General features: G+C 41.6%; 1 protein-coding gene across 4 annotated transcripts in view; it reads right to left on the bottom strand.

Moving 5' to 3' along the window:
* Positions 1-312: 312 nt before the first annotated feature.
* The window catches only part of TBC1D9 (TBC1 domain family member 9), a 38,546-nt gene continuing 25,810 nt past the window's right edge, over positions 313-13,048 (bottom strand). For 2 of the 4 annotated variants that reach the window (XM_069978634.1, XM_069978637.1), the window contains 10 exons: positions 12,558-12,843; positions 11,546-11,675; positions 11,361-11,459; positions 10,834-10,902; positions 9,905-10,145; positions 9,597-9,662; positions 8,210-8,296; positions 5,642-5,716; positions 5,421-5,521; positions 313-2,962 (listed from right to left, as the gene is read on the bottom strand). In XM_069978634.1, coding sequence (XP_069834735.1) covers positions 2,249-2,962; positions 5,421-5,521; positions 5,642-5,716; positions 8,210-8,296; positions 9,597-9,662; positions 9,905-10,145; positions 10,834-10,902; positions 11,361-11,459; positions 11,546-11,675; positions 12,558-12,843 — 1,868 coding nt within the window. In that variant the 3' untranslated portion in view covers positions 313-2,248. The remainder of the gene's footprint in view (positions 2,963-5,420; positions 5,522-5,641; positions 5,717-8,209; positions 8,297-9,596; positions 9,663-9,904; positions 10,146-10,833; positions 10,903-11,360; positions 11,460-11,545; positions 11,676-12,557; positions 12,844-13,048) is intronic. The other 2 variants (XM_069978635.1, XM_069978636.1) reach the window with 2 other exon arrangements.

A 13,048-nucleotide genomic window follows, 5' to 3' on the forward strand; every position in this document is an offset into this window, starting at 1 on the left:
GTCCGCCTCCCATCAACCTCTTTAAATCTGCACTTACTTGCATTGCTAAAGCATTGTCCTGTTCACTTGAAGGGTTAATGCTACAGTACCTTGCACCATGACTGAAAACAATAGGAAAAATGCCAGAATGAGCCAAGTGGCTGCAACACCTGCTCAAGCATGGAGGCCCCTTCAAACAGCTGACTGGTGGGGGGGGGGGTACCAGTTGATCAATTTTATAAAGCTGAATAACCTCTTTTAAAATAAAGACCAAAACTAAAGCAAAAACAAAAAAATAAACGTGCAAAACGTAAAACATGGATGATATCACACTTTCTCAATGAACCCTTTATTTCCTGTAAACAACAGAACAAAACAGCAGCATTGTTTTTTTTCCCGTTACATTTTCTTAACATCTAGGGGTTCAACATATATACAATAATTACCCGAAATAAAAATAGCTTAAAAAAATAAGACTTTCCAAATAAAAAAAAAATATTATATACACATAAAATGCATTGATCCACGTTACAAAATGAAGTCAGAAGTGGGAAACGTTGTGAACTCCAAATCTTTCCACAACAAAACAACCTTCATCTAAGGGTCCAGTACAGACTTGTCTTATGTATGGTCATGTGACCTGATACACTTCTGCCTAGAGCAGCACCATGAAACGTTAACCGGGGGAAGAGCAAAAAAACTGCTGTACAAATGACACTGAGAAAATCAGAGTAAGGTTAGGGCCACACAACGTTTTTGCAATCCGTTTTTTTTCATCCGTTTTTACAAAAAAAAATTGATTGAAAAAACGGATGCAATTTTGTGCAATCTGTTTTGATAAATTTTTCCATTAACTTCAATTATAAAAAAAATTGGATCAAAACCATTGCGTTTTTTTATCATACACAGAAATAGTCATGTAAGTTGTTGTGTACGCAAAAAAAATGCATGTTTTGATCCTTTTTTTTTATATAATGAAGAAAAACGGATCAAAATGGATTGTGCACAATTGTATCCGTTTTTTCTACCAGTTTTTGGCAAAAATGGATGAAACAAAAACGGACTGAAAAAATGCACGGAATAAAACTGGCGGAATTCCCACCAGCCTCCGTGTTATACAGGCAGTCTATGAGAGGGCTTGTACGCCTCCTCTCTCCGCTTAAAGAATTGACATGTCAATTCTTGAGCGAAGAGGCGCACGAACCCTCCTATAGGCGGCCTGTATAACATGGAGGATGGTGGGAATTCCGCAAATTTTTCTCCATGTGAACTGGCCCTTAGGCTGGGTTCACACTACGTTTTAGCAATGTGTTTTTTCATCTGTTTTTGCAGAAAACAGATGCATTTGTGTGCATCCGTTTTGATCAGTTTTTCCATTGGCTTCCATTTAAAAATAAAAAAAAAACTGATCAAAACGCAACGTACACAAAAACGTTCTTGACTGTATTTTTTGTTCACATAAAAAAAAAAAAACAGTTTTGACACCATGATTTGCACATACATAAACAGATGCAGTCTTCACAAAAAAAAAAACAACAGTTTTGATCCGTTTTTTATATAATGGAAGTCAATGGAAAAAAGGATCAAAATGGATGCCCACAATTGCATCTGTTTTTTCATCCGTTATTTGGGAAAAATGGATGAAAAAAAATAGATTGCAAAAACGTAGTGTGAACCCAGCCTAAAACCGGTAATTTATCTTATAAAGAAGTGGGAATCCAAAGTGCAGGTGCTTATAGGAAAGCAAAAACTAGCTTGGAGGGGGGATATTGTATGATAGCCGCAATGCATTCCCACTGACTGAATATATATATATATATATATATATATATATATATATATATATATATATATATATATATATATTATATATATATATATCCAAGTTTACATAATGACTTATTTACAGACGTTATTAAAAGACGCAGGATCCAGTGTTTTACTAAAAGAGGATATTGTGGCATTTTACGGCATGTTGTCGGAGCTACAATACAGTTTCGACCTACAGAGGATACATCATAAAGGTAAGATTTTCCGGTCAGGTTAATATGTTCTTATTTAGTCTAAAATCTCTTATTTTTTATAGTTTTTCCTCATGCCTATATAATGGGTGCATCTTACGGAAAACATTGGGTTAAAATCTGGAACATCCTGGGACGGTCATTGGTAACTTGTGCCGTTTTGGGCTAAAAGATTAAAACAGATCCATCTCTAGATAGGGAAAAAAAGACGGGATGTAGAGTATTGTATACATGGAGCCAAGCGTTCTTCATCCAGAGATAGTAGCAATGTCATAGTCACTCGTAGAAGGGAAGGCTTTCCCCATCATTCTGACATTTTTAGCATTAGTGATTCGTGCCATCATGGACACTGGCTTCTCAAAGTATCTGACAAGGGCCGGCTCGGTCAATAGAGAAGCAAGGAACTGCTCAAACATGACAGCCCAGTCCTGGTCCAGGCTAGTACTGACCGGCAATGAAGCTTGGTGGTGACTCCGAACGAGGATGGTGTCATCACCGATATCTTCACATTGCAGTTTATCATCTTCATGTGAGCCGGCACTTAGCACTGAGTAAGAAGACATGGAGCTATCGTCTTTGGTCTCATCATCCGATATGAGCATAGAGGAGCCGGCCCCGTTGTCTCTTGGAGAAGAATCCTCCAGTTTGACCTCCTCCATTTGATCAGAGTGGCTTTCTTCTGTGCTGTCTGTGTGGTCACTGGATACGAGGTTGGTGGGGAAAGCCCCTGACTGCACATATTGGTATGTCGGGATGGGCTTCTTCTCGTGGACCCTACTTGGAGCCTCCTTACTGCTGTGGCTTTGAGCGTCTTCGGCGGTTTGCATGTTGATAAGTTTGCCCACCTCACCGATCTCCAGCAATAAGCTGGTAACGGCTGCCGTCGCATGGTAAAGTTCTTGCTCCCTTGGGTCTTCGCTAAACATATTGTACATGGTTTTACATAACTCAATAAACTGCCCCTAGAAGAAAACAACAAAACAGCAGCCTTAATGAAGATCCACAAGACAAAACAGCTGCTCTAACAGGACTTCATAGGTTTTATTAGGCAAAAAAACCTCTTTCTGTACTTACAAAGTGAGGGGGGAAGGCTGCAAAACAGATTTTTATCTGTTTATTATCGGGGAAAGCAGTCTTCATTACAGAGGAGCAAAGTGAAGATGGGTTTGCTGAGAGTCCATTATACCCTATGGAGGGGGGAGGGGCTGAGGGGGATAAGTGAACAGTGAGAGCAGAGAAGCAGCTGTACAGTTCGGAGACTGCCTGGGGACAAACTGCTGGATTCACAGGTCCGAATGGTCAGTGCTTCTATGGGAGCTTGGTGAGAAGATTGCAGGATGTTGGGTTGTGCATGGCCCATCCTCCTCCATAAACCATAATGGATGCAGAAATCCTGCTGCTGCTTCTGAAGTGAGGGGGGAGGTAGGAAAACAGCTTTTTGAGTACAGAAGGAAACTCTTTTGCTTAATAAAGTCTATCACACAGTTTCTTAAAATCGCTTGTACTATTGATACTTATTGATTTCTGAAAAGTATCATTTACAAGACAGTTACACTTTAAGATGACAAAATTGCTGATATATCTGTTATTTAACCCGTTTCTCTTTCCTTTAAACAAAAATTCTTGATATACTTAATATAATATGCTATAGTAGGTTGTAGTCTGCATTAAATGGTGCACAATACGCCCACCAGCAGGCTTTAACTGTTCCCCTTTAAGACAGGCCTACCAGTTCCTTTAAATCAGCACCAATGGCTCAACCTTTGCAATGACAGGGCCCCATGAACAATCACTGGATCATTAGTGCAGCCCTTTACCATCATCATGCAATGTTTTTTTGTTTTTTTTTATAGCTTCAATAGACAAACGAATGCTTGCTTGTTTGTTGGATGATTGCTGCAAGTACACACAGCAATACTGACCTGTTCGGCCAATATTTGCCCTAAGTAGTAGGTACACGTCAGAGTAGACTAGTCTCCTCCATAGAAGATGCTCTGCGCCCCCGGTCAGGGCGCACAGACTCACAATGCTGCTAACTACTTACCTATACTGGAACTTACCTATACTGGAACTAGACACTGCATGTGAACTTAATGGAAGGTCTGGCTGCATCATGGAAAATACACAGAAACAATGCTAATAAGCAGTACACACATAGGCGAGTGTACACTGTGCTCCGTTCATTACTGAGTGACTGATCTTTACGTTCCTCTTACACATATCCATCACCTAGTGCTCAGGCATTGGTGGCACTACAGATCCCAGATCACCGTGCAGCATTGCTCAGAAAATCTGTTTATGCTTTTTGCTTCCCGAGTCGTACTGTGTTACCCCGACAATAAGACAGTGTCTTATATAAATTTTTGCTCTCAAAGATGCGCTAGATCTTATTTTTAGGGGATGTCTTACTTTTCCATGAAGAATTCACATGTCACATGCAGAGCATGGACAGAGTATGGTATGGCGGATTCCAGCCACCAGGGGGAGCTCACCACAGCACACTCGTACAGCACAGCATGGACAAAGTACGGTATGGTGGCTTCTGCCCACTAGGGGGAGCTCACCACAGCACACTTGTACAGCACAGCATGGACAGTGTACGGTATGGTGGCTTCTGACCACTAGGGGGAGCTCGTAGAGCACAGCAGGGACAACTGGGATGGTTACAGGTGATGGGAAAATGGCAGACTGTGTGCAGCTCTAAATCTGGCAGTAGAGGACAACAGGGATGGTGATGGGCCTTTTGAGGACTTGCCTGTACATTTACAAGTAATGGCCGGGGAAAGGAACATCAGGGTTGGTGGCAGGTGATGGTCTTCATGTCCTGCATGCAGCTGCTCTGCAATGGACGGAGAAGGTTGGGGACAACGGCGGCAGCCTAGAAAGAATCACAGCTGCATGCCCTGATGTTCTGTTCGGCAGCCATGCTTCCAAACAAGTACTTTGCTAGGTCTTACTTTCGGGGGAGGCCTTATATTTAGCAATTCAGCAATACCTCTACTAGGTCTTATTTTCAGGGAAACAGGTTAGTGCCCTAACACCCCTCATACCCATGGCGTACCAACAACCCCTGGCTATTGCTTGCATAGTATTTCAAGCCTCATTAATTGTAAAAGGAAAAAATAATAAATAATAATAATAAATAATAATAATAATAAATAATAATAATAAATAATAATAATAATAATAAAAATAATAAATAATAATAATAATAATAATAAAAATAATAAATAATAATAATAATAATAATAATAATAATAATAATAATAATAATAATAATAATAATAATAATAATAATAATAATAATAATAATAATAATAATAATAATAATAATAATAATAATAATAATAATAATAATAATAATAATAATAATAATAATATACACACATATCCATTATTCCCATCACATGAGTTGGATACCTGGGTTAGCCTGGGTAATTCTTTAGCCGCCTTCTGCTTGGAGCGGTTCTCCTGCGACCACATCTGGAGATAATTTCGATTATCCTGACTCGTTTTCTTAACTAAAATGAAACAAATTCTTCATTAATCACCATTTCAATATCGTCCAAGTGCAGAACACACGTATCACAATGTCACTGTCTCTAGTACACAGCACAGACACCGGGACGGCCGGGCGTTACCTTTAGCTGCTTTAAGACTGATGGCAACAAAGGCTTCTTCTGTCCTTTTCTTGCTTCTCATCTCAATGGCAGCAACTTAACAACATGGGAAATGAAGAAACGTCTCTTAGATGTCTGGCTGCAGCACATCATCAATACCTTACTGCCGTAACAGCTATGTGCGAACTGTACCAAGTGCTGATCTCTGTAGTGTTCAACCGCACCATCCACATCAGTCACCTACTATAGAAGGGGGCAGCCTGGTACCAGCTAACTAGAGAGGGCAGAGTGATGGGCGAGCACTGCGTTCACTGTCATATGTGTGGTCTTTTCTGTATAATTCCTTCATTTCCAGCCTGAGCTGCTTTCTTCCAGAAACAGCACCACTCTTGTCCTCAGGTTATATGTGGTATTACAGCTTTGTTCTACTGAAATGAATGAATGAAGAAGAGTTGTAATACCACACACAACCCCCATTTTCTGTTGGATTGAGAGTTTGAATTCATTTTGGGGTTGATCAGGTTTAATTCAAAGGTCTTACATAATTTTCAGTTCTGTTGTAGATTCTGAATTCGTTTTTGGGTTTGAACTAACTATGGGTGAAGTCTGGATTAATAAGAGTTAGGCCTGGAGTCTGGATTAATAAGAGTTAGGCCTGGGGTCTGGATTAATTAGAGTTAGGCCTGGGGTCTGGATTAATTAGAGTTAGGCTTGGAGTCTGGATTAATTAGAGTTAGGCTTGGAGTCTGGATTCATAAGAGTTGACCTCAGAATAACCCTCCCAGCATTACAAAGAAGCTACAATGTTGCAGATACAGCCAACCAGGGAGGAGGTTGAAAGAAGAGACAACTGAACAGCTCAGATACATTTGTTGTGCCTTCTGCAGAAAGCAGCAGCTCTGGACTGAGGTAAGGAGACATATAAGGTAATGACATGTATGGAAGGAATCGTCAGAATCCAGGAGGGGGGGGGAGGGGTGATTCATAATTTATTTTACCTAACTGGGTAACCCCTTTAAAACTGATAATATCTCTGTCCAGCAAGAAGCTTAGGCTGTTTTTACACGGCCTTCCATTTACCAGAGGAAATGTATAACATATACTGGCCTAATAAAAATAAAAATTAAAAAAAAAAAAAAAGACAGTTTGACTTTGTCAGATAAACAGGGTGGATAGACAGCTTACACAAGCACAGTGCAAAAAGCAAACGGACACTGGTGTAACATGGCCACATTTCAGAATCCATATTACTATGCAAAATTCTCAGACCTCCAGTGAATCTAGAACGCAGAACCCAATTTAAATATTATTATTAATAATAATAATAATAATAATAATAATAATAATAATAATAATAATAATAATGCTACCCATGCAAACACGGAGAGAACATACAAACTCTTTGTATATATAAATCCCCACGCAATGAACCATAAATCAATGCAAAGAAAAGAGGAAAATATCAATGGGAAAATTAAAAAAAACTTTTATTGATCATAGAATAAAAAACCAAACCCAAAAAGATGGATCTATAGGGCAGAAAGATATCAAGACCAAAATACAGAAGTAAAATAAAACCGGACTTCAAACCCACAAACAGAACCAACAGAGTAGCACGGGTCAAACAACCTGCCTTGTAAAATGTTTAACAAAAATTTTTTGCTCTATGATATCTGGGAGGGCGCCAAAAATCCATTCTGCATAGGAATGATGACATACGGTTCATAGGGACTGGGCACTGAAGTACATGGTGGTTGGGGGGCTGGCACTGAACGTCTCCCTCTGCTTGCAGTTACTCACAGCCACCACAAGGGGGAGCTCAGTGTATGCTGCTTTGTAGAGCTTACGTCCCATGCACACATCCCTAACACTGGATACCCACTTCCAGAATTACCGGATACCCACAAAAGTCAGGGGGAAAAAACGCATGTATACTCTTGGTGAATTGAATACCTTCCTGGCTTGATCTGGAACCTTATGATTTCTGTGTATGCCCCTGGTTGGCTGTATATTAAAGGGGTACTCCAGTGATTTTTTTCTTTCAAAACAACTGGATTAAGAAAGTCATATAGATTTGTATATTACTTCCAGTACTTATCAGTTGCTGTATGTCCTGCAGGAAGTGGTGTATTCTCTCCAGTCAGACACAGTGCTCTCTGCTGCCACCTCTGTCCATGTCAGGAACTGTCTAGAGCAGCAGGAAATCCCCATAGAAAACCTCTCCTGCTCTGGACAGTTCCTGACATGGACAGAGGTGTCAGCAGAGAGCACTGTGTCAGACTGGAGAGAAGACACCACTTCCTGCAGGACATACAGCAGCTGATAAGTACCGGATAAGTACATCCCCTACTCCCTGCATCCATCCCCTCCTTGGTTGAACTTGATGGATGTCTTTTTTCAACCGTATTACCTATGTAACTATAAGTAAATTACAAATTAGTTGATTTTAAAGAAAAATATTTTCACTGGAGCACCCCTTCAACTTAAAGAGTTTCATGAAAAATAATGGATTAAAATAATGTATTTGTGTGATCACAGCAATCCTAGGTTGGTAAAAGGAACAATATACTTTCATAGATCTGGGCATACCATGGCTACACTCAGGTGCAATGTCTTCAAAGAAGTACTGGGTGGCCTCGAATGCAGAATCTGGTTCTTCTTGGTCTGGTGATGGGTCTGAAATAGACAGTAATGCATCATCATTATGTAGTGTCCCAGCACAGGTGTGCCACAAAATTTTATTGCACCTGGGCAAAGTAACTCACTCAGGTTTTCACAGTGGGATGGAGTCAAGATGTACTGTGTGTTTTCCCCACTAGGTGTTGTACTTAGTGTATGTATTGTATTGAGCATGGCTGAAGGAAGCATTGGGTTAACAGCTGTTTGTCATGTTTGCTTTCTCTCCTATCACAGGTGCAGGTGTTTTCCCTCCTTTTCCTGTCCAATCATCTCTCTTCTCTTTTGCACACACAGCTCCACCAATCTCTAGGAGGTTTGGTTTGCCCCTATAAAATGGAGGTTAGTTCCTGGTGGGAGGAGTTGTTCTGGAGTCTTTGTCAGGAGTGTTGGAGAGAGACAGAAAGAAAGTTTTCCTATACTATTAACCACCACCAGCATGCGGTGCTAGACCCTTCAGGAGGGAGTGACTTCCTCTGAGGATCACCTTGTCCATGCCAGGGATACTCTCAACAAGACACAGGGCAGCATACCTGAGTAAGGCACTGACCCCAGTAGGAGAAAGATGCAACTCGCCTACGTATCCTACTGTAACGCACGGCCGTTCTGGAAAATCCTGGGAGGTCTGCTCAACCCAGCACAGGGACCTGGGACCTTGTACTACCCTAGCAGGACGGGTATCTCAACACTGTAGGGCATAAGGCGGTCAGATCAAGTAAGGGATCTATACGTGAGTACGAGTATATTCTTCTTCTTTCGTTCATCACTACGCTATCCCGGCAGAGTACACAGCTACATTGGACAGGGCCCTCAAGACGCTCCTCTACTCTTACTTCTAAAGTTACTACTTCTTCTACCTCTCGCCTGCAGTTACTGAAGCCTTGTTGTGTGTTGCACTGAAGAATTTAAGTAAATGGACGTTATTCTGATTAAGCTGCTGGACTCTGTCTATCATCCTGCACCTACACACCAGGTTACACTTGGGTTATCCAAACCTGCTGAAGCAGTACCTGTCTGAGCGGGGGTGGGTACCAACACTATTCCAGACTACCATGAGAAGTGCCCAAGTGACCCTACACCCACAGAGCCGCCATAACACGGCTAAAGCTACCCCAGCATATATTCGACAGGCCTCCAGGCTTCGCTGCAATTATGTAAGTGAAAGGTCAATGGATTGAACATTGCTAATGCGGTCAGTAGCCAATATATACAACAGATGAATGTACAGGAGGTGTCAACTTATAATATACCGGATTTGGGTAAGGTCTGAGGTAATGTTTAGCAGCTCTGAGGAACTCACCAGGCAATATGTGCATCCTGTACAGCAGCTTCAGCTTCTCTGTCAGGTCACCATGGCAGGATATACCTGAGGACATAATACAATATTACCAAAAAGGAAGCCAGTTATTAGAGTAGCGTACCTTACTGCTAAGTCTCCCTGCTGTTTAAGCAGTGATGTGAGATGTACATTAACACTCATCAAAATGTGCATAATCAACTTTGTCCACTAGAGGTCACTGTTCATTTAATTTAAAACTAACAAACACTAAGCAATCTATGCAAAATATTGATACTAAAACACATCGGTGTATAAAATACAGCACTCACTTAGCCCCGACACGAACTCTCGGAAGTTGATTAAACCATCACCATTTTCGTCCAGAAGCCTAAAGACGCGGAAAGCCATGATATCTGTGTGTGCGCCACACGCCCATGGAAAGAGCAGCACAAACATACTCTTGAACTGTTGGAAGTCTATGCGGTACTGCTCCAGATACGGCAACGATGGGTCATGACGTTCTATTGGATTACTGGTACCTCCCCAATAGCAGCTGGTCAGGTGCTCCGCCTGAAACAAGACAGAAAAGACGATCATAGAGGGAAAAAAAGGGAAAAGAAACAGCTAAATTTTGATGGACTTGAGTGTAGGAAACAGTGGTGGATTAAATGTACCCTGGACCTCCGGGCTGTCCACCCTCCCCGGCCCATCCCTGTGTGCAAGATTTGTACAGGGAAAGGGAACATAATCCAATCCAAGAGAAGTGGGGAGGAAGAACAGGGAGGCGTTGCAGAGATGAATCCGACCACCTGGAGCAGTCATTCTCTATGGGCGTCGGACTCATCTCTGGCTATCACGCACACGGCTTCCGAGGGGGATTTCTCGGCAACGGGACCGGGTCTGTGACTGGGACTTTGAGGAAGGGGTAAGTATAAGAGGCTCCACCAGGGGGGTCGGGAGGGCTTCATCCCAGCAGCCGGGGCGACAGGTCTTCTTTAGGGTGCCTTCACACCTACCGTATCGCAGCAGAAAATCCGCTGTGGATTCGCAGCAGATCCACAGCAGATTTAACTAAATGAATGAACACAGCATCAAATCCGCACTTACAAATCTGCTGCGGATCCGCAGCGGATTTGACAGTGCGTATTTAATGCTGTGTTCATTCATTTAGTTAAATCTGCTGCGGATCCGCAGCGGATTTTCTACTGCGATACGGTAGGTGTGAAGGCACCCTTAAGCTAATGTTTTCATAAAATACCTTAAAAAGTGCGTACAGCTCCTCCAGCTCATCTACAGTAAACGCCGTGTCAGTCACAATATTGCGGACCTAACAGGACAGACATAGAAAAGCATTAACAAGCCATAGTTCCACATCACACAGCTCTACCTTATAATCACACTTTATCTGAATGAGAAGAGTTGCACATGAATAGAATGGCGCCGGTGCAGGGAAGCCTGTGCCGCAGTCCTTTTTTTTACTGCATCCCAGTTCCTCAGTATGGGGCCAGCCTATTACCAAGCACATTATATGTTGTCCTGGAGCTGCTAAACAGGCAGGACCACCTGAAGCTCAGAGGCCCACCAAGGGGTAGGGCCCACCAGGGAATTCCCCTGCTCCTCTGTGGGCCAGTCCGAGCCTGGAAATGCACATTATCTACCATGCACGGAATGTTAATATTTAGATGTATTTCAACATACAGCATTGTGCACATAGGATAAAGAGACAAATAATTATTACAAACACCTGCAAGATATAACTATCCAAAAAAAAAAAGAAAAGCTTACCACATTTCGCTTCGTAGTGTCTTCAAGAGTCTGTATCACCTTTAACCTTTGCTTAAACCTCATTTGTTCTATCAGATCGGCCCGTATGGAGCCAAACTTCTAGAAGAAACAAACAAAAAACATAATATAAATATTTAAACATATAATTTTAACAGTATAAAAAAGTGACAAGACACACAAAGTACCTGATAAGAAGAAGCAAGAAGAGCAAAAATGTCTACTTCAGGGTAGGGGTCCACATCGTCGGTGAGCAGAGAATGCAGGTGAGGAATTGGGGGTAACGTGCTGTCTTTATTACTCACGCTATCCAGATACCTTAAAAAAAATATACACGTTAGCTGGAAGGGGGAAAAAAATCGTTTTTGAATGCTGAATTTCTGAAATTCTGTTACAGTATAAGCTTTGCAGCGCTCTCAAATCCTTATGTGTTGTCAAAAGGTCAGAACCTGATGGACCCCAATAGAAGTTGACTGCTTAAAGGGGTTGTCCAGCGAAAATCTCTTTCTTTCAAATCAACTGGTGTCAGAAAGTTATATAGATTTGTAATTTAATTCTATTAAAAAAGTCAAGTCTTCCCATACTTATCAGCTGCTAAATGTCATGCAGGAAATGTTTTATTTTCCGTCTGACACAGTGCTCTCTGCTGACATCTCTGGCCAAGACAGGAACTGTCCAGAGCAGAAAAGGTTTTCTATGGGGATTCATAGAAAACTGAGACAAAGTTCCTGTCTCGGCCAGAGATGTCAGCAGAGAGCACTGTGTCAGACTGCAGGACTGCAGGACATACAGCAGCTAATAAGTATGGGAAGACTTGATATTTTAATAAAAGTAAATTACAAATCTATATAAAACTTTCTGACACCAGTTGATTTGAAAGAAAAAGATTTTCACTGGACAACCCCTTTAAAAGATCCACCACAGCAGCATAGAAAACACATTTCAAGTCTAGTTTAGAAATATCAGCTCTTAAGTTTTTGTACATATGCTAAAAATGCTTGAATATATGAACATTTAAAAAAAAAAAAAAAAGTTATTGTGAGACAAACTTCCAAAGTTGCAGTGAAAAAAATGGCCTCCTAGGGGATGGTCCTTTGATGGAAGAGTCCGCTACACAAACAAGATACAAGGACACTGAAAAATAGGGGGTCTTACAGAGAGGTTGTATGTCAAAAACATAGATAAAATACTATATCATACTTTCCAAGCACAGTCATGGCTTCTCCGTCATCTTTACAGTTGAGCAGCTTGTCCACATTGGCCTCCAGTACAGCGAGGGCGAGCTGGAAGATGACCTTGATGCCTTCATAGAAGAAACAATCCACAACGACGACAGCGCTTTCAAAGGGCATGACACTGAGGAAGAGCGTGAGGAACCAGGAGAGCGAGATGGTGGAGATGACGCCCAGGTCCTGCATACAGTCATAGAGCTGCGGGACATAGTCATGGGCCAATTCTTCAAACACTCCTTGATCCACAAGAGCGCCTAAAGGTAAGAAGAACAACAATGTGGAAGACGTGCAGCCATTGGGGAGATTTATCAAACATGGTGTAAAGTGAGACTGGCTCAGTTGCCCCTAGCAACCAATCAGATTCCGCCTTTCATTTTCCAAAGAGTCTGTGAGGAAGGAGAGGTGGAATCTGATTGGTTGCCGGGGGCGACTGAGCCAGTTTCACTTTACACCATGTTT

This window comes from Dendropsophus ebraccatus, chromosome 7, assembly GCF_027789765.1.
Source record: "Dendropsophus ebraccatus isolate aDenEbr1 chromosome 7, aDenEbr1.pat, whole genome shotgun sequence".
NCBI classification, from domain to species: Eukaryota; Metazoa; Chordata; class Amphibia; order Anura; family Hylidae; genus Dendropsophus; species Dendropsophus ebraccatus.